Source organism: Cucurbita pepo, chromosome LG01, assembly GCF_002806865.2.
Source record: "Cucurbita pepo subsp. pepo cultivar mu-cu-16 chromosome LG01, ASM280686v2, whole genome shotgun sequence".
Taxonomy (NCBI): domain Eukaryota; kingdom Viridiplantae; phylum Streptophyta; class Magnoliopsida; order Cucurbitales; family Cucurbitaceae; genus Cucurbita; species Cucurbita pepo.
This window is the reverse complement of record NC_036638.1, coordinates 5248293-5269024: the sequence shown is the minus strand read 5'-3', so window position 1 is coordinate 5269024 and position 20732 is coordinate 5248293. Positions and strand designations below refer to the sequence as shown.

General features: G+C 31.4%; 5 protein-coding genes and 1 pseudogene across 6 annotated transcripts; all 6 read left to right on the top strand.

Annotated features, from left to right (window-relative positions):
- Positions 1 to 1507: 1507 nt before the first annotated feature.
- LOC111809151 (MLP-like protein 329) lies at positions 1508 to 2304 on the top strand. The gene is made up of 2 exons (XM_023695521.1): positions 1508 to 1738; positions 1821 to 2304. Exons 1-2 carry the CDS (start codon positions 1546 to 1548, stop codon positions 2081 to 2083), a joined length of 456 nt encoding a protein of 151 aa, XP_023551289.1. The 5' UTR covers positions 1508 to 1545; the 3' UTR covers positions 2084 to 2304.
- A 2028-nt stretch (positions 2305 to 4332) lies between these two features.
- On the top strand, positions 4333 to 5112 carry LOC111809144 (MLP-like protein 329). The gene is made up of 2 exons (XM_023695509.1): positions 4333 to 4559; positions 4643 to 5112. The coding sequence occupies exons 1-2, from the start codon at positions 4367 to 4369 to the stop codon at positions 4903 to 4905; spliced, it is 456 nt and encodes a 151-aa protein (XP_023551277.1). The 5' UTR covers positions 4333 to 4366; the 3' UTR covers positions 4906 to 5112.
- Positions 5113 to 8271: 3159 nt separating this feature from the next.
- LOC111809127 lies at positions 8272 to 11437 on the top strand. Of its 2 annotated transcripts, none has more exons than XM_023695497.1 (7): positions 8272 to 8811; positions 9102 to 9343; positions 9423 to 9545; positions 9688 to 9804; positions 9888 to 10067; positions 10605 to 10746; positions 11115 to 11206. In XM_023695497.1, the coding sequence occupies exons 1-7, from the start codon at positions 8409 to 8411 to the stop codon at positions 11123 to 11125; spliced, it is 1218 nt and encodes a 405-aa protein (XP_023551265.1). In that variant the 5' UTR covers positions 8272 to 8408; the 3' UTR covers positions 11126 to 11206. The 2 variants fall into 2 exon arrangements, with proteins under 2 accessions (XP_023551265.1, XP_023551258.1); XM_023695490.1 differs by having other exon boundaries at positions 8274 to 8811; positions 11139 to 11437.
- A 2841-nt stretch (positions 11438 to 14278) lies between these two features.
- Positions 14279 to 15019, top strand: LOC111811233 (MLP-like protein 328). The gene is made up of 2 exons (XM_023697995.1): positions 14279 to 14515; positions 14609 to 15019. Exons 1-2 carry the CDS (start codon positions 14323 to 14325, stop codon positions 14869 to 14871), a joined length of 456 nt encoding a protein of 151 aa, XP_023553763.1. The 5' UTR covers positions 14279 to 14322; the 3' UTR covers positions 14872 to 15019.
- Positions 15020 to 17814: 2795 nt separating this feature from the next.
- Positions 17815 to 18255, top strand: LOC111811242 (annotated as a pseudogene).
- A 1171-nt stretch (positions 18256 to 19426) lies between these two features.
- LOC111779313 (MLP-like protein 328) lies at positions 19427 to 20241 on the top strand. The gene is made up of 2 exons (XM_023659441.1): positions 19427 to 19667; positions 19763 to 20241. Exons 1-2 carry the CDS (start codon positions 19475 to 19477, stop codon positions 20023 to 20025), a joined length of 456 nt encoding a protein of 151 aa, XP_023515209.1. The 5' UTR covers positions 19427 to 19474; the 3' UTR covers positions 20026 to 20241.
- The last annotated feature ends 491 nt before the right edge of the window (positions 20242 to 20732 follow it).

Below are 20732 nucleotides of genomic sequence, written 5' to 3'. Positions count from 1 at the left end.
TACTCCAACCAATGCAAATGATCTATGGTCAAAGTTGCCACTTGAAGGTCGACAACAAACACAATTATCATAGCTACAAATTGAACAATATCTTGACTCAATCGGGGTTAACATGAACACGCTTATGAATCAACCATGGAATACTCTAAATACTACTTTGTCGGCTTTGAATATACATGTGAGATCCTACACGGTTGGAGAGGAGAATGAAACATTCGTGATCAGGGTATGGAAATCTCTCCCTAGTAGATACATTTTTAAATCGTGAGATTGATGACAATATGTAACGAAACAAAACCGATAATATTTACTAGTAGTGGACTTGGACTGTTACAATACACTTAACACAATGGAGAGTGGGTAGATAATAGTTTTACCATATGCTATTTGTCCATCACTTATCTGACACGTACCTTCATTCATCATATTATAGAATATCAACATATTCGATCTCCACCCCATCATCTTGATGTATACCTTAGCCAAATTATATTTATGGGTTTATGGGTGGGCTGATAGGGATTCTACCTTACTCACTCATATGCCTATAACTATACTCTATTAGACATAGATTTTATAAATTTATTAATTTAAAATATTATTAAACAAAAATAAAGATTTATTAACTAAGTTTATATTTTACATTTAGATATAAAATAAAAAAAATATCTCAAATTTATTTTCAATTCAATTTTAGTCGGTAATATAAGGCCCATTATAAGGCCCATTATAAGGCCCAGTTTGTAGCCGATGATTCCCATACTAAGAAAGCCCAAAAGAGCTTGAACCCATTATAAGGCCCAGTTTGTTGAGAGTCCATGTTTGGACATCGTAGGAACCCAGTAAACCATCACGGCACCTAGTAGTGTGAACAGTGCCACTAGAGCATCACCACACGTGTCTTCACGTAAGAGTAGGAGACTCCCATCCTGGATATCACACACTTTTGCTATGTGTGGACGTCCTGCATTATTTGTTCATGTCCAGAAATTTGTTCGTGTCGAAACTCCGATGTTACAACGTTCTTCATATTTCTACTGCAACATGAATGAAAAGTTGATGTCGTGAAACATGTCTTCTCCTTTCTATAAACAAATTTAAAAAATTTGAGAGCGATTGAGGTACAAATTTTCAAAGATTTAGGGAGCCCACAAAATAAATATATATATATAAAAGTAAACAATATTATTTTCATTAAAAAAATAAAAATAAAATGTATATGTAATTGTTCATACTGTGACCAAGATTATTGAGAGTGGGTTCCATATTGGTTAATTTAATGGAAGATCGTAGATTTATAAGTGAGGAATACTATCTCCGTTGGTATGAAGCTTTTTGGGGAAGCCCAAAACAAAGCTACGAAAGAGTGGATAATATCCATTATGGAGAGTCGTGATTCTTAAACTATAGTGCCCTCTTCGACCATGCAAATAATAAATATAATATATGATAAATTATGACTAGAGATTTGTATAAATAGGACAAGGAACTAAGCATTATTGTATGCATCCATCTGTGAAGCAATCAAGAGGAAGAATCGAAGCCATGTCTCTGGTCGGGAAATTGGTGAGCGAGCTAGAGATAAACGCACCTGCTGAGAAGTATTACAAAGTCTTCAAGGATCAATGTTTTCATGTTCCTAAAATCACCCCAAAAATCATTCAGCATGTTGAAATTCATGATGGAGATTGGGATAGCCATGATCATGGCTCTATCAAGACCTGGCATTACACAGTTGGTATGCATATATCTCTCCATCACTTTGTTTTATTTTCTTGAATAACCTATTTCTTGTTTGTTCTTTTTGTATGATTTGTAAGATGGGAAGTCTGAGATTTTCAAAGAGCGAGTGGAATTTCATGACGAGAAATTCACGGTAGTTCTGGTTGGATTGGAAGGAGATGTGTTCAATCATTATAAAACCTTCAAGCCGGTATATCAGGTTGTGCCAAAGGGTCCTAGCCATTGTTTGGCAGTTCTGACGATTGAGTATGAGAAACTTGATGATGGCTCTCCTTATCCTTATAAGTATATTGATCTCATGAATGGTATCACTAAGGATATTGAATCTCACCTCAAATAAGAAGCTTTGGTGTGTCGGTTCGAGCTTCATAGCTATATGTTGTTTCGAAGTTGTATGCTATTTTCAAGTTATCTTCGTGGGTTTGATTATGTATGTTTGTTGCTTTACTCTTCTATTTCGATAAGCTTTATGTTCTAGCGAAAAGTAAATAAATTAAAGTTTGTCGTTATGTGAAATGAGTGGTGATTAAGTAATAATATGTTTTATTTGGGTATTTTGAATATATCAATCGTGGATATCGTGGAAGATCAAATTATTAACTTTTATTATGGTAAGCGGTGCTTTATCTACTTGGTTATACTCAAACCAAGGCAAATGATCTATGGTCAAAGTCGCCACTTGACATAGAACAATATCCTAATTGAGTTTGGGGTCAACATGAACATACTTAGGTACAAAGTAGTTAGACAGATATTGGAATCGACCACGAAATATTCTAAATACTATGTGATCCAGATGGGCTCTAAGTTCTGGCTCGCATGTGGCTCGAAGCCACTCCCTCAACTCTAATAGTGGTTAGCACACAAGGTCGCTCCGCCAAATTTAGTATGACTTAGTTCTGTGTTAAGGGTGTCATGTGTTAAGGGTATCAACTAACCTTACATAGATGTTCAGATAAGATGATGTTATACAGTCCAAACAGATATGATGAGGTAAGGCCTCAACCTAGAATATCAATTATTCATTGTTACGACAATACGCTTACCTCAACCTAGAATATCAATTATTCATTGTTATGACAATACAAGCTTACGAAGTATGAAAACAAAAGAATTAATTTACTTAGAGATAAGATACATTGTCCAGTACAATGCTAGAACCCGATGAATAACTTCTAGACCACAATTGGGTTTGTGACAAGTAATAGAACCACTCGAAATTTCGATGCCTTTCTAGCAGCTCAAATTGCTCTAGAACTTAGGTCCATTCTTCCTAGAGCGTAAAAACCCGTGGTAATTTACAAAAAAAATTGAATGTAATGAGAGCCTTAGAGTGTTTGACGTTTTTAGGAACCCAATAAACCTTCACAACACCAAAAAAGACTAAGATAGCTCTCGACCCCGAGCAGAATGAATGGTGCCACTAGAGTGTCCACCCCTGGCAGAACGATGTTAATTTCGAGCCCAGCGACAATGTTTTTTTTTGAAGATTTTCCTTCGATAGACATATGATCAACACATTTCACGCTATTTTCAAAGCGGGCCTTCGAATCCCAGCCTCAACGTGTTTTCTTGTTTTTCTTCCAATTTATCTAGTGGCGTGACATGTCTCCTTCATCCCTCTGGGTGCATGCCTTCGAGCTGCCCCTTGTGCGTTCATGCATAAAATTTTCATGAATTTATGAAATTTTCAGAAATGATTCCACTTTTCCGTTCTTAATCCAATGAAATTAATTTCATTCAATTTAATTAATTATCAACAAAAACAAACTCTTCAGGTTTACCGAAACTTTGACTTCCGGTCGATTTTCTTCACGAATATCGTTCAAAATCTAACATTTAAGGAAATTCTCGGATCGAAAGAAAAATCGAAGTCAAAATCCTAAAATTCTTACATCTAGATCCTCGTCTATTTCTTGGCTGATTTGCGTGATTCAAACCTCCATACCTACTATCTTCGAGATCCTGAGCAACTTCCATGAATGAGCCTTGTCCGAATAATACCTCCAAATGTCGGGATCACAACTGGTATGATAGGTTATCTTTCCTACAAACCAAATTTCTCTCTTTTTTTCTTCACTGATCTTCTAACGAGTGACTAATAGTCTTTTGTGTTGACCTTGATTTTTTTTTTTCACTATTTTCTTTTAAATCTTCTTGGTTCGTAAAAATTAAAAGTCGAGAAATTTTTTCATGTCCAAACTCGGATATTACAACGTTCTTCAATGTAAGTTTGCATAATTCATAATTTTATTTAATTCTAAATAAAATATAAACTGATCCTAATGCTTCTACTACCACATAAACGAAAGGTTCATGTCGTGAAACATGTCTTCTCCTTCCAATAAACAAATTAAAAAAATTTGGGAGCGGTTGAGGTACAAATTTTCAAAGATTTAGGGAGCCCACAATATATATATTTTTATAAAAGTAAACGATATTTTTTTTTATTAAAAAATAAAAGTAAAATGTATATATAATTGGCCTTGCATATAGTGCCCTGTATGACCATACAAATAATACAAAATAATAAATATAATATATGATAAATTATTGAGAGATTTGTATAAATAGGACCTTATTGTGTGCATCTGTGAACCAATCAAGTGGAAGAATCGAAGCCATGTCTCTGGTCGGGAAACTGGTGAGCGAGCTAGAGATAAACGCACCTGCTGAGAAGTATTACAAAGTCTTCAAGGATCAATGCTTTCATGTTCCTAATATCACCCCAAAATTCATTCAGCACGTTGAGATTCATGAAGGAGATTGGGATAGTCATGACCATGGCTCTATCAAGACCTGGCATTACACAGTTGGTATGCATACATCTCTCGATTACTTTACGTTATTTTCTTGAATAACCTTATTTCTTGTTTGTTCTTTGTGTTTGATTTGTAAGATGGGAAGTCTGAGGTTTTCAAAGAGCGAGTGGAATTTCACGACGAGAAATTCACGATAGTTCTAGTTGGATTGGAAGGAGATGTGTTCAATCATTATAAAACTTTCAAGCCGGTATATCAGGTTGTGCCAAAGGGTCCTAGCCATTGTTTGGCAGTTCTAACGATTGAGTATGAGAAACTTGATGATGGCTCTCCTTATCCTTATCAATATATTGATCTCATGAATGGCATCACTAAGGATATTGAATCTCACCTCAAATAAGAAACTTTGGTGTGTCGGTTCGAGCTTCATAGCTATATGTTGTTTCGAAGTTGTATGTTATTTTCAAGTTATCTTTGTGGGTTTGATTATGAATCTTTGTTGCTTTACTCTTCTATTTCGATAAGCTTTAAGTTCTATATGTCGTTATGTAAAATGAGTGGCGATTAAGTAATAATATGTTTTATTTGGGTATTTTGAATACATCAATCGTGGATATCTGTGTCAGATCAAATTATCAACTTTATTATAGTAAGCAATGCCTTATCTACTTGGTTATACTCAAATCAACGCAAATGATCTTATGGTCAAAGTCGCCATTTGAAGGTCGATAACAAACACAATTTTCATAGCTACAAATTGAACAATATCCTGACTCAATCGGGGTTAACATGAACACGGTTAGGAATCAACCATGGAATACTCTAAATACTACTTGTCGGCTTTGAATATACATGTGAGATCCCATATCAGTTGGAGAAGGGAATGAAACATTCCTGATCAACGTGTGGAAACCTCTCCCTAGTAGATGCATTTTAAAATCGTGAGGTTGATGACGATATGTAACGAGACAAAACAGATAATATTTACTATCACTAGACTTGGACTGTTACAATACAGTTAGCACAATGGAGGGTGGGTAGATAATAGTTTTACCCTATGCTATGTGTCCATCACTCATCTGACACATGCCTTCATTCATCGTATTATAGAATATCAACATATTCGATCTCCACCACTTCATCTATCATCTAATGTATACCTTAGATTGGACAATCCAAGTGACAAACTTCAGCTCGATATGGTTGAGTTGCTTGCATCTAAATGTTGTTTTGCGTATTTTTTAGAGACACAATTAGATTCTATTTGAGTCAGACTCGGACTTTAGTGATTTTGTTTTATTATAGATTTGAAATTAGAGGCTTGATATTAAAAGGTATCCACATCATAAAAATTAATTATTTTAAAATAATTTTAATTTCTTCCAAAAATTGAATGATAATTTAATGCAATAATAGTTTGTTCGTGATCATAGACAATATCTTTTTGATTTGGTATTATCTCTTGATGGTTATTATATTACATATTTTATGATCAACGATACAATTTATTATACTTTATTTGAATTATTGGTTGATATAATCTTTCGGAATATAAGCTAAATTAATAGAAATACCAATAGTTATTTTAAAAAGTAATTTTAAACTTTAAAAAATTTTAAAAATTAATTAAATATATATATATTTTTAAAAAAAAATCTATAAAATTTTAAAAATAACATTAACAACCCTTGCTTTTATAAAAAAAAAAAAATTCAAAAAATTATTACCTTTAATATATGAACAAAAACTGTCTATCGACGTCTCATAAATTATCTCCAAACATTTTAATGTTACTTCTAAAAGTTGATGACTATTTCTTAAACATGGTAGTAACGATAAGAATATTTTTTAAAAAAATTTAAGGGTGTTTTTTTTAGTTTTTTTTTAAAAAAAGTCTAAAGACACTTTTGAAGTTTTTTAAAAATATTAAAAGTATTAATAAAACATGTGACATTTTATTTTAAAGACATAATTTTTAAACAAAATGTAAAATTTAACGAAAAATATATCATAAAACTTTTGATTAGATATAGTAGTTAACCTAAGTTTCATATAAAAACAAGATTTGGTCGAAGTTTTTCGGGGACATAAGACTTTTAGAGTCGGTGCCCCACGAAGATTACAATAATTGCAAACGACAAAATAAATATTATTTTCTAAGAAATTACAAATAAAATAAGTTGTATTTATATCTATTCATTACATAATTATTATTATAAAAAAAAAATCCAATGATTAATAGACCAAATCCACAACTTCTCAAACTAAGGACCATTTTAAATATGGTCTCGTGATATAAGCATATTTTGTATTATTTAAAACATATTCTAAGGTTGAAGTCTATTTTGTATAAAATAATAAAAAATAATAATTTCATTGGTATCCAATTTTTAGTATAGACATTTTTTTAAAAATATTTTTCATTAATTTTATTTTAATTTAGTTTATATATATATATATATTGTTGTTTTAATTCATTTTCGCAAACGTAAACGTATGAGTCTATGACATAAATTATTTTAAATGAATGTTTCTACCTAAAAAGATTATGTCATGTATTTGACAGTAACTCTATATTATTTTGTTTATGATGTGAGAATACGTGAAAATGTTGTTAGAATTTTATATAAATAAACTGAATTTTTATTCTGTTTTAGCAAATGCTTTAAATAACTAATGTTTGCTAATTAGTTAATTTTTTATTAAATTAAATTAATAAAACAATTTTAACCGATTAAATTTTTAGATTTTATATTACTTAAGAATATAATCCTCGAACAAATTAACTAATAATACATGATATTTTTTTTTAAATACCATTAATTTCAAATGACACCTTAAACTTTTATAAAATCTAAAAAATATTTTGAAATTTAAAAAGTAAAAAATAAAAAACACTCTTCCCATTTGGATGGAACATGAAAATGTTGTTTATTTTACATACCCTTTTAAATTTTAAAAATACTTTTGTGTATTAAAAGTTTCAATATTACTTTTAATTTATTTTTAAAAAAAATTTAAAAATACCCTTAAGATTTGTATCACTATTAGAAAATATTCTGAATTTTCAAAAATAACATTAAAGAGTTTATAGATAATCTATGAGGTATCAACGATCGGTTTTTTTCCCACTAGTCATGGCTTGGCTGAACCTTTGACTCTAATACCCCTTGTCATGGCGCTAAGTCCTTCACGCCCCCAAACTGGGGCATCCTGCTAACCTAACGATCCGCTGTTACAGAGTAAGCTGAAAAAGCCCTTTCGAGATTCTTAGTCAAGCATCAACGCCCTGCAATCTTTCTAAAGCGCTAACGCCTTGACTTTCGATTTGGAAATGAAAATGAAAGAGTCAAGCGTATTATCGTGGCTTTCGATTTTCGTTGGTAAGATATTTTTTTAAAAACTTTTTTCTATAAAGTTAAACTATGTTAATGTTATTATTATTTTTAAATATAGTTCGAAGCGTATTAAAGCAACTTTTTAAAAGATATTTTTTAAATAAACTAAAATGGTATTCATCATATGATTATTTTTTATTTTTTTAATTAAACCTTAATAATGAAAAATTTTAAAATTTTTATATGTAAAATCAAATATTTTTTAGACAAAAATTTAGGTTATTTTTATTAATTTAGCCAAAAAAAATCATTGCTTTACATTTTTTATCCGAGAAAAGAAAAGAAAATAGAAAATTTTTCTATCATCCAAAATTCCGTTGTAGCATTATGGATGCAATTTTGTGAACGTGCCGTTAAACAATTGGCTTCTCGAGAAGAGACGGATCTGTCGCAGGCAATTGAAGCTCAGCAGTAAGAACATGGCCATTATTTCCGTAACGAGTGAAATCCAACAAATTTGGTACACAGGAACTGGAATAATATGCTGTTCCGATCAGAGTGAGCTATGGGAGCTTCACATCAATGGAGTTCATCTCTTCAAACTGCTCCAATCAAGCTAAAATCTTCCATTCCCCTAACCTCCCCGTCGAATTTCATCTTCTATTACTGCAAACGATCTCGTGTGAATTATTCCTCAACTAGTCGTTGCGCTGTTTGTGCTCATAACTCCAATTTGCCGCGGCCGAAATCTACAAATTCTGATGCTCGGATTTCGAAATCCGTCGTTCTCGGAGATTGCCAAGGGCATGAGCTTGTTCGGATCTCTTCTACTTCGATTCGACGGCGTAAGAGTGTGATTCTCTCTCTGGTATCCTTATTTGATAAACGTTCTCTTTGGCGAAGAATCTTTTTTGCCTCGAAGAAAGTTAGGAGTATCATTTTGCTCAACATCGTCACGATTGTTTATGGTGAGCTTCTCCTTAACACTGCCCCTTTTCTATTAGATCAATTGTTGATATTCTGAATTAATCGTAAGAATGTGGGGTAGATATGTAAGGTTTATGTATGCTGAAGCGGAATTCGTACTCAATCACATGTGGTTCAGCAGAAACTTTGCTGTAATATACAAATTTTTTTCTACTATTAAAAGTGCTAGCTACAAAAGCCTTGAAGTTTTTTTCCTTTTCATATAATAGGAATTTCATTAAGATCTTCAACTAAAATACTGTTCCATATCTTCAAATCATTGCTGCTGTAGCTAGCAGTATTCCAGTTGTGAAAGAGGTTGAAGAATTAGTGGATCCAGCAACCTTCAATGCTGTGCGGTTTGCCATAACTGCTATTCCATTCGTTCCACTTGTATTGTATAAATGGGATGATGTTGAGACTCGTAATGCTGGAATAGAGTTAGGTTTCTGGGTTAGTCTGGGGTACCTGATGCAGGCATTTGGACTGCTTACATCTGATGCCGGGCGAGCATCCTTTATATCAATGCTCACGGTAATATTCTGAATTATATGTTGTGTTAATGTTCTTTCTATAATATTGTGTGTTAATGTTCTTGTGTATCAATAATCAGGTACTTGTAGTTCCAATACTTGATGGAGTTTTAGGTGCTGTAGTTCCTGCTCGTACCTGGTTTGGAGTTCTCATGTCAGTCATTGGGGTTGCAATGCTTGAATCTAGTGGATCCCCTCCATGTGTATGTTTATTCTCAAAATTATTGTGATTATTGGCAGAATGTAATCTAATCAGCAGTTTTTTAAATTTCTGAATGCTTTCAATTTGAGATTTTGATGTATGTGTAAACACTACATTCAACTAGTTCTTATGATTTATTTCAGGTGGGAGATCTTTTGAACTTCTTGAGTGCAATCTTTTTTGGTGTGCATATGCTTAGAACAGAGCATATTTCAAGGCGTACAGAAAAGGATAAATTAGTACCACTCCTTGCATATGAAGTTAATATTTTCTCATATTGGGGAGGGGTGGCAATGGTGTTAGTTTTGCTGTATAGTTTGAATGATTTTAATTACTTTTACAGGTTTGCGTTGTTTCTATTCTATCGATGCTGTGGTACTTTATTTGGAGATGGATTGATGGAACAGAAACAATTAGTGAGTCGTGGAATTGGAAAACGTATTCAGATTGGGTGTTCATGTTTCCTTGGGTACCTGCTCTGTACACAGGCTTATTGTCTACTGGTTTTTGCCTGTGGCTAGAGGTATGCCTTCTTATTTTGTCTATATATAAAATTTTAATTTCAGCCTTGCTTTTCCTTTGAGATGCTATTTGATTTTATTTGTTCACGTGGGATCTTACATTAGTTGGAGAGGGGAACGAAACATTTCTTATAAGGGTGTGGAAACCTCTCCTAATAGACGCGTTTTAAAACCTTAAGGGGAAGCTTGAAAAGAAAAGCCCAAATATTTGCTAGCGATTAGGGGCACTGAGCCATATGCTAGCGAAGACGCTGACCTTCAAGGGGGTGGATTGTGAGATCTTACATCGATTGGAGAGGGAAACGAAGCATTCCTTACGAGGGTGTAGAAATGAAGCATTCCTTAACGGAAAGCCTAAAAAGAACAATATCTACTAGCGATGGGCTTGGACGGTTACAGATCCTGTCTAAATTATACAAATATTGAACTTTTATGTATATGTATATGAATGCATGTATGTGATACATCTGTGCACATGGGTATGCACTTGAATTGCTGCAAACAATATTTTCTTAGCAAATCAATATACGATTCTCCAGATGGGTGCCATGTGCGATGTATCAGCCACAGAAACTGCGGTTATTTACAGTTTGGAGCCAGTCTGGGGTGGAAGTTTTGCCTGGTTCCTTCTTGGTGAAAGGTGGGGATTGAGTGGCTGGATTGGTGCTGCTCTGGTGCTAGGTAAACTTCATTACAAAATTTAAAAATTTGTGATAGGAGCTATGCTATCTTATCTTTCAAGTAAAATTTTCAACATCAGTAAACTTTTCGGCTTTTCTTGTGGTTGATTATGAGTGGTAAACATTATTCCTTAGTGATGTCAATAATATTTTTATTTGAAAGGTAAAAATTATTAGATTATGAACAATATTGTTACCCCTATGCTGAGGATCAACAAGGTGTATCAGATTATGAACAAAAGAATAGCTGACTGCATCAAAAACATCACATCTACAATTCTTCTGGACAAATATTTCTGCATTTCTTTGCATCTTATTCTATAAGATATGGTGTTCATACTCCCCTCTACTTTGCACGACTTTTTTCAGTGTCCTGGTGATTTTGATATGTAGGTGGAAGCTTAACAGTGCAGATACTATCATCATCTGCAACCAAATCTTGCAAAGATGACAGAAGCAAGGAAGTCCATGACGTTTTGGGTTCTGCTGATAAACGCAGTTTGTCGACCTCTCCAATAGTTCTAACCAGAGGTAAAAATGTTACACATCACTTGAAAAAGTAAGGTATATTATTTAGGACCAAACCTCTAATATATACCATGTGATCTATTAGGCATAATAATCTCGACCATACTTCTAATATAACATGTAATTTATGTACGTACGAATACATAATCATTAGAGCTTACCTATGAATATGTGTGTGTATATATATATATATATTATATCAATTAAAGAAATGAAGTTACTAACAAAGCTTTAGGTAGCTTTGTCCCAAGTTCCTAATGTCTTGAATAATGTAATATTTGGCTGCTGATGAATAATTTCCTTTTTATACTTCATTTTCTCAATATAAATATTTAAGTTTTTAGTCATGTTATAAAAATAAATATTTAGTTTTTGATTTTTTTTTTTTAATTTTTAATTTTATGCAAGATTGTGTGGTCTACATCAAGTTAAAGAACTTGCAAATAAATAGGTTGACCTAAATTCGGGAAGTTAGTCATATAGCCATAACCGAACGAGCAAATGAGTTAAGTTAAATAAGTGGTAGTCAGGCGAGGGAGATTCAAATTTTAACCTCGTTGGTCGAAGATATATGCACTAATTAGTTAAGTTATGTTTAAGTTGATAACTTCCAACTTATAATATTGGTTCGAAGAGTCAAGTAGTAAAGAAAATAAAGAAAATAAAAGTATATCTATAGATATATTATTATTATTTGTTATATTTAAAATACTAACAAAACAATTTTCATAATCTTCATAGATTTTGGACACGCAATTAAATTATAAACAAGGTTACGCCCATAGGGATTTAAAAATAAAAAATAAAAATAGTGGGATGATGGAAGTCTTCTACAACACACTAGATTAATTAATTAATTAATTAATTTTATTTTTAATAATATTGATCTATTTATTCTTTTATTAATTATCCTTCTAACCCAAAATGGCAAGCATTGACTTTGTTTCTTAATAATTTATGTGGCCCAGCTAAGAAGATATTCTTTTAATTGCTTCAACATCTTTTATATTTATTTTAAAAATCAATCTCGACCTCATTTAAAGCATCTGTGTGATCTTTAATTTTAAAAGATGTTAATTTGATTTGTCTTCGCATATATGTTCAATTTATCTTTTCAAATCTAGCAATGATTTGTCACGAAAAAAATTATTCCAAGCTCTTTCGTAGAAATAATTAATTTTAATCATATAAAAAAAACTACAAAAGTATTTTAATTTAATTCATATTACAATTTAAAAATAATTTGTATCGAGCTTACTCGATAATATTTTTCCATCCTATCATCACTATTTACCTTTAAAAATATTATTATATAATAGAAGATACAATTCCCATATTTAATTATTAGTTTTATCATTTTTTTTCTAACCAAAAAGCCAGAGTGGGTGGAAAAATATATTTTCTTAAAAATATATTATTTAAAAAGCTGGCTAAAAAAACATGTGATTAAAAGTATATATTTTTTTTTCTAGGTAAAAAGTTTTTCAAAAAATAAATAAATAAATAAATAAATAAATAATAATAACACTCACTCATAATCTTCATTTGTCGTTTCTTGCATTAGTGTTAGCCCCACGGTTGAGAGAAAATGTCGAAGTATGATTATAACATTCTCGGCGAGAATCTCATTTACCTCAAACATATTTAAATTATTAAGTATGGTACTGAATCAATGTTGGTGACTCGAACAATCTGAATAAAATTTACAATTAAATCTAACTCAACTCTCTATTTTCGAGTTGAGTTGTCCAGTTCTTCTTTTTTTAATTATTTTTTAAAAAATATTACTTTATAGATTTACCAATTTTTTGTATTTTCATTTTTCTAATATTTTAAATTTCTGATAATAATTATCTGTCAACTATTTAAAAAAATATTTTTGTAACGTGAATGCAATAAATATTCCGGATATTGGGTGGATTAATTAATTGTTGCCAAATGCAATAAGGAAACTAAATTATAAAATAATTAAATTATTGTCTCAGAAATTCAAACAATTGTTTATTAATTTCAAATATTGCTAAATAAAATGTCCAAATTATAGATCTTGAAATATTTTTCCATTAACATACTTTATATTTGAGCTGTTAAATATCATTCTTTAATTTTTTTTAAAATAAATTTTTAATGAAATACTGAAATTAAAAGGTGTTTAATAAGTAAATATGTGGTTGGTTGTGTGATACTTTCATTTTGTTGCACAAGTTCCAAAATAATTAAATTAAGATCCGTTTGGAGTGTAAACATGACTTCAAATCTCCATCACCGTACCAATAAAATTTCGAGCTTTAAATCTTGAAGTTGACAACAGAAAATCGAAAGATCCATGTGAGATCCCATGTTGGTTGAAGAGGATAACGAAACATTCCTTATAAGCACATGGAAACCTCTCCTTAATAAACTCTACGAGTCTTAAAGTCTTAAAACCATGACACTGATAATAATACGTAACGAATCAAAGTGAATAATATCAATTAGTGATAGCTTTCATCATATTAAAAAAGTATATATTGTTCATTTCTTTAATAGACGAGAATCTTCTTTGATGTTCTTCTTCACGAACCACTAGAATAAGCTTTTCTACATTGTCTCGCTTTTTCTGGATTGTATACTAATATCTAACATTGGTTGAGGAGGAGAATGAAACACATAAAGAAAAGCCCAGAAGGGAAAATCCAAAGAGAACAGTATCTAGATGAGCACCGGTTTGCTGTGTAACTCTAAAAGAGCGTTTTAAAATCGTGAAGAAAAGCTCGAAAGGAAAAATCTAAACAGGACAATATATGCTATTACGATCATACGCGGGTACTCATTCCGAAAATAAATGATGGGTGGGTAGTAGTTGAAGATGGCTACCCATTCAAATTATGATACACAAAATGAACATCAAAAAATATTTATGATATCTGAGTAGGCCAAATGCAATAATTGATGAATTAAACAGCAAAAATAATAAAATAGTTCATCACTCGAAGAGGGTGTGTATAAATAGGGGAAGCCATTGGGGAGTGTTATCTGCAAGCCAATCTCCAACAGGGTTTCTGAAACAATGTCTCTTCGTGGTAAGTTCGTGAGTGAATTAGAATTAAATGCAGCTGCTCACAAATACTATAAGCTTTTCAAGCATCAAGTTTCTCATATTCCCAATATCAGCCCTGGCATCTTCAAAAATGTTGAAGTTCATGAAGGCGATTGGGATACCCATGGCCATGGCTCCATCAAAATCTGGAACTACAATATTGGTACGTATCAACGATCGTGATATCAATTTATTGTTCTTGTTTTCATTAGGGTTATGTGAATAACGCGTTGTTTATGTATGTTTGATGGTTAAGATGGTAAGGATGAAGTTTTCAAAGAACAAGTGGAATTTGATGACGAGAAGCTGTCGGTGACTTTGATTGGATTAGAAGGAGATGTGTTTGAGCATTACAAAACTTTTAAGGGAATATATCAAGTTGTGCCGAAGGGACCTGAACATTGCTTGGCGGTTTTGACGTTGGAATATGAGAAACTTGATGATGGGTCTCCGTATCCATATAAGTACCTTGATCTCATGAATAATCTCACCAGGGACATCGAGTCTCACCTTAAGTAAAAGCTCCCTCGTGTTTTGATGTGTGGTTGGTTATATTATGTTCTTGTTGTGTTTTCCTTTTGGAATTAGCTCGGGTCGGTCATGCTTGTTTGTGTTGTGTGCTTTTCTATGCTTACAAAAATAAATAATGGTTACGTGATTATTCTCATTCAATTTTGTTAATTACGGAGAGAATCAAACATTTACAGTTGGCCAAAAACTAAAAAAATTTGACGGGATCATTATCTTCTACCACATCTTGAAATTCGTCATCCAATACCCTCAATAAATTCTTCTGGTTATAATTTTTAAAAGAAATACGGAAGAATTTGCTTATGTCGGGCCTCGGGTCTTATAATGGTATATGACAAGGTCGAGCCTCTACTATGAAAGAAATGTAAACCAACCAAGTCTAAGAACTGAAAATTGGTTTATCCTTGTGTTAAAGATATGTCGTCGAGTCTGCGATGCTAAAAAAAAATATATAGAAATTGCTCACTTGTCTTCTCGGTTTTTAGCTCCCCTTCACACCTAAACCCCCAAATCCTTCTCGTTCTATTCACAGCACTCCCCCGAGTCACTCTCTTTAATCAATTTCAAATTCCATACTTAGAAACGTCACTCAAATAGTTATCGACAGTGAGAGTTTCCAACATTTCTGCTCCATAAATAATGATGTCAAACTGTCCAAATAGATTTGATGAAATGACACCTCAACCAAAAATATCTTTATTCACTAATGTGACCGTGTAAGCTTACAGAGTATGAGAACAAAAAAGTTAGTTCATCCAAAGATAAAATACACGTCTAGTCTAGTAAATCTACAGCACTAGATCCCAGTGAATAACTTCCAAACTCGATTAGATATGTGACAAATAAAAGAACCACTCGAAACGGCCTTTCTAGAAACTCAAATATCTACAGAACTTAGACTCTAACTTTCTAGAGTCAAGAGAAAAGCAGGTGGTAGCTTACTTAAGATTGGATGCGACGAAAGCCTATAAGCGACAAACGATCTATTTATTGAATATTTTTATACTTATCTCATTCTATATTTCTTTTTTAAGGTGTTTGTTAACTGTGGATCAACGTAGAACAGCGTTTGACTAGTAAATAAATTTTAACTTGTATTAAATTTACAATTTTTTTTTAACTTTGGTGTTGTTTTAGATGGTATAAATTTTTACTGCAATTTTTTTTCATAATCTAATATTTCAAAAAATAGGATATTGAACATTTTAATTAAAACGTCCATACTTATCTTACCAAAAATTTGATGCCCTTTAAATTATGCGTTCAAAATTCTCTGTAGGCCCATTATGAGGCCCATTTTGTAGCCGAGGAAGGAATGGATAATGAAAAGGCCCATTATTAGGCCCATTTTACTTATTTTCTCCTAATTTCTTTTTTATAGTTTATGTCGATATAAATATTTAAATTTTTAATCTATATTATAAAAATAGATTATTTATAATTTAACCGATTAAATTGATTAGTATGCAAACATGAACATACCACACGACAATGAGACCACCATTACTTATTAAAAATTAAAATAAAATTAAAATAGATATCTCACAAATTTAGAAAAATTAATTTTGACCTTTTATTTTCATTTAATTCTATCTAACAATTTTTACCTTAATTTAATTTTCGCTATTTCATCTATTAATTTTAATATAAAATAGTATAAAAGTGTTCATAATTTCATTAATTTTAATAAAATAAAATTTCGCACCCAAAAAAATCATTGAATAACTCTATCGAAATTCATAAAANCAAATTTATAAAATTTAATAAAAAGCATTTTTTTTTTCTAAATTACTTTTTTAAAAAATGTATATAAAAGTAAATATGAAATAAAGTCGAGAAATATAATTATTTAAATGATCTTGGACCGATATAATTTTGAATTATACTTAAAAAAAAAACTACAAAAATATTTTAATTTATTAAAAGGATATTAAGACAGTACTATTATCACTCTTTATCTTTTAAAAAATATAATATATTCACACATTTTTTTTAATAAGATATAATCATAAAAAAAATTATAGAAATTAATTATTAGTTTTATCATAGANGAAATTCATAAAATTTAATAAAAATATTTTTTTTTCTAAATTACTTTTTAAAAAAATGTATATAAAAGTAGATATGAAATAAAGTCGAGAAATATAATTATTAAATGATCTTGGACCGACATAATTTTGAATTATACTTTAAAAAAAACTACAAAAATATTTTAATTTATTAAAAGGATATTAAGACAGTACTATTATCACTATTTATCTTTTAAAAAATATAATATATTCACCCATTTTTTTTTAATAAGATATAAACATAAAAAAAATTATAGAAATTAATTATTAGTTTTATCATAGATCACCGTCTCAATAATGTTTCCGAGCTTTAAATCTTGAAGTTAAGAATGGAAAATCCCCTGAACGAAGGTAACCTGAGATCCAATGTTGGTTGGAAAGGATAACGAAATATTCTTTACAAGTATATACAAACATTCTCACATTAGTTGAAAAGGGTAATGAAACATTCCCATATGNACTGAACGAAGGTCAACATGAGATCCAACGTTGGTTGGAAAGGGTAACGAAATATTCTTTACAAGGATATACAAAAATTCTCACATTAGTTGAAAAGGGTAATGAAACATTCCCATATGAGATCTCGATCACCGCCCCAGACACAATCCCACATGAGTTAGAAAGAGTAACGAAACATTCCATTATGAGATCTCCATCACCGTCCCAGAAACATTTCCTCATTAGTTGGAAAGGGTAAGATCCCCATCACCGTCCCACATTAGTTGGAAAGAATAACGAAACATTTTTTATAATGGTGTAGAAACTTCTCATTTTAAAATTATAAGGCCGATGACTATATGTAACCAGTTAAAATAAAGGGAGTCTTATCTGCAAACCAATCTCCAACACCGTTTTTGAAACAATGTCTCTTCGTGGGAAGTTCGTGAGTGAACTAGAATTAAACGCATCTTCAAAAATATTGAAGTTCATAAAGGTGATTGGGATTCCCATGGCCATGGCTCCATCAAAATCTTGAACTACAATATCGGTACGTATCAACGATCGCGATATCGACTTATTGTATGTTGGATGGTTAAGATGGCAAGGATGAGGTCTTCAAAGAACGAGTGGAATTTGATGACGAGAAGCTAGCGGTAACCTTGGTTGGATTAGAAGGAGATGTGTTTGAGCATTACAAAACCTTTAAGGCAACACATCTAGTTGTGTCGAAGGGACCTGAACATAGCTCGGTGGTTTTGACGTTGGAATATGAGAAACTTGGTGATGGCTCTCCGTATCCGTATAAGTACCTTGATCTCATGAATAATCTAGCCAAGGACATTGAGTCTCACCTTTAGTAAAAGATGTTATTGTCCCTCACATTTTGATGTGTGGTTGATTATGGTATGCACGTGTTGTAATTTTTCCTTTGAAGTCAACTCTTGGTCGTGTTTGAGTTGTGTGCTTCTCTATGCTTATAAGAATAAATAATGGTTATCCTTTATGCATGAAGTGGTTATTCTCATTCAATTTCGTTAACTACAAAGAGAACGGAACACATTTATAGTTGACAAAAAACGAAAAAGCTTAACGTTCTAGAGTTTTGATTAGAAAACACTCTGTTCTAGAGTTTTTTCTCGTATTTTCGGAGTTTCTAGAAAATTTCTAATTTTTTTTTTATCTGCATTTTGAATTTTGTCATCTAATACCCTCAATAAATCCCTAAAGTTAGATTTTTTAAAAGAAAAGCCCAAAATTTTGCTTACGTCAGAGATCGGGTCTTATAATAATATATGATGAGGTCGAGCCTCCATCCAAAATACGAGTCATTCACTAGCAATGCAATGTAATAATATATGTAAGCTAATGGAGTCTATAAGTATATTACTTACTAATTAGGTGGATGAACGTTTGTGAGCTGCGTAGTCACAAAGGAGGCTCGTTCAAGGACGTCAGTCTTAGGTATAGGAAATTTGATCATGGTATAAAACAAATTTTTAATTATTTTAAAATTGCACACAATTTTGTCTTCTTAGCCATATCTTTTGTTTATTAAAAAATGAATAATATTAATGAAATATTTAAAAATAGATTACTATTTTTGTGCCATCAATTATTCTCTATTACTTCTTTGTGAAACTTAGTATCTATTTCTTAAAAGTTTTCTATTATTAAAATATTGTCCTTATCTAAACTTTGAAGCTAAATTATAAAATATATATTTTTAACTTTATCATTTTAATATTTTAATATATTAAAAGTATCATTTTTCTTTTCTCAAATTACAATATTATTTTTTTTTTTTTTTACCTTTTATAAAATTTTTATAAACGTTTCAAAATTATTTTTAAATTAGGATCCTTCAACATTTTGTATAAAAATTAGTCCGAAATTTTAAATTTTATATGAAATGTTAAATCATTTATACACGAGTATTATGGCGAGCACAAGAACAAAAACAAGAACAAAAAAAACATTATAGTAAAAGAATTTACGATGATGAGTAGTGTGTATAAAAAGGGTAAGAACATTGAACATTGTTGTCCGTGGGTGTGTTCCTTAAACCAATCGAGCTAGAAACCATGTCTCTTGTAGGGAAGCTCGAGAGTGAAATAGAAGTCAACGCTCCTGCACACAGGTTTTACCAATTCTTCAAACATGAAATTTCCCATGTCGTAAATGTTTGTCCAAACTTAATCAAAAAGATTAAAGTTCATAACGGCGACTGGAAGGATCATTGTCATGGCTCGATCAAAGTCTGGAATTACGTTGTTGGTATGTATAATCCGCACCAACTACATTCACTCGTTTATTTTCTTTCAATGACTGATCTCGTTCTTGCTCTTGTTGTTGTTATATGATTTTGTAAGATGATAAGGCTGAAGAGTTGAAAGAACGAGTTGAATTCGACGACAAGAATCTTGTGGTGTGTATGATTGGATTAGAAGGAGATGTGTTCGAGCATTACAAAGTCTTCAAAGCAATATTCAAGTTTGTGCCAAAGGGACCCAATCGCAGCGCCGTAATTCTTATCTTGGAATATGAGAAACTTCACGATGGTCCTCCGTACCCTCACAAGTACCATGATGCGATGCATAAGCTGGCTAAGGATATTGAATCTCACCTTAAATAATAACGACCTTCGATATGTCTAAATTTGAGTTTTGTCTTTTCGACCTGTATTCTGATATGAACGAGTACGTTATGTCAGAGTTAGTTCGTTAAGATTGTGAGGGTTTTATAAAAAAAGTAAATAATGAGTATCCTCATGTACAATAAATGGATGAAACTCAAATATAATGTTTGCTTAAATATAATACGCTATCTTTAAATATATTACAGTTGACTATTTTCTTTCGTAAAACTTTTTAAAAAATTTGTGAATATTTAGTTTAGGCACTTGAATCGTCCAAATTAGTCGAGAAATGAGAAAGAAGAAGTAAGAATTTTCAATTTTATTTTTGTCAAATTTCCTTTAGATTTGTGAGTTTCTTCGGGATTTAAGTTCTAAAAGAAGTAACTTCATTCAACTTTCATGAGGAAATACCGGGATAAAGCGAATCAAAAGACAGAGTTCTAGTGATCCTCCGTAAATTTATGAGTGTTTAGCTAACATTGACCATATTTATTTCCTAAAGAAGTTAATTTTTTAAAATATATGCTCTATTCACAAGAACAATAAAAAGAACGGTAAAGCATCATGCTTAAGGTTCTTCCGTTACAAGGAACTCTTTTCTCAAATTGTTCTTTCTACTTGGAATATTTGTTTTTGTTTCGACATATTTTGATCGTGGGTCATATCCAACAAACTTATAATTTGTTTCAAATTAATCTAACATA

Coding starts and splice junctions, on each gene's coding strand:
- LOC111809151 (XM_023695521.1), top strand. CDS start 1,546: ATGTCTCTGGTCGGGAAATTGGTGAGCGAGCTAGAGATAAACGCACCT. Junction 1,739..1,820: donor GACCTGGCATTACACAGTTG/GTATGCATATAT, acceptor ATGATTTGTAAG/ATGGGAAGTCTGAGATTTTC.
- LOC111809144 (XM_023695509.1), top strand. CDS start 4,367: ATGTCTCTGGTCGGGAAACTGGTGAGCGAGCTAGAGATAAACGCACCT. Junction 4,560..4,642: donor GACCTGGCATTACACAGTTG/GTATGCATACAT, acceptor TTGATTTGTAAG/ATGGGAAGTCTGAGGTTTTC.
- LOC111809127 (XM_023695490.1), top strand. CDS start 8,409: ATGGGAGCTTCACATCAATGGAGTTCATCTCTTCAAACTGCTCCAATC. Junction 8,812..9,101: donor CATCGTCACGATTGTTTATG/GTGAGCTTCTCC, acceptor TTGCTGCTGTAG/CTAGCAGTATTCCAGTTGTG. Junction 9,805..9,887: donor TACCACTCCTTGCATATGAA/GTTAATATTTTC, acceptor TTACTTTTACAG/GTTTGCGTTGTTTCTATTCT.
- LOC111811233 (XM_023697995.1), top strand. CDS start 14,323: ATGTCTCTTCGTGGTAAGTTCGTGAGTGAATTAGAATTAAATGCAGCT. Junction 14,516..14,608: donor AATCTGGAACTACAATATTG/GTACGTATCAAC, acceptor TTGATGGTTAAG/ATGGTAAGGATGAAGTTTTC.
- LOC111779313 (XM_023659441.1), top strand. CDS start 19,475: ATGTCTCTTGTAGGGAAGCTCGAGAGTGAAATAGAAGTCAACGCTCCT. Junction 19,668..19,762: donor AGTCTGGAATTACGTTGTTG/GTATGTATAATC, acceptor TGATTTTGTAAG/ATGATAAGGCTGAAGAGTTG.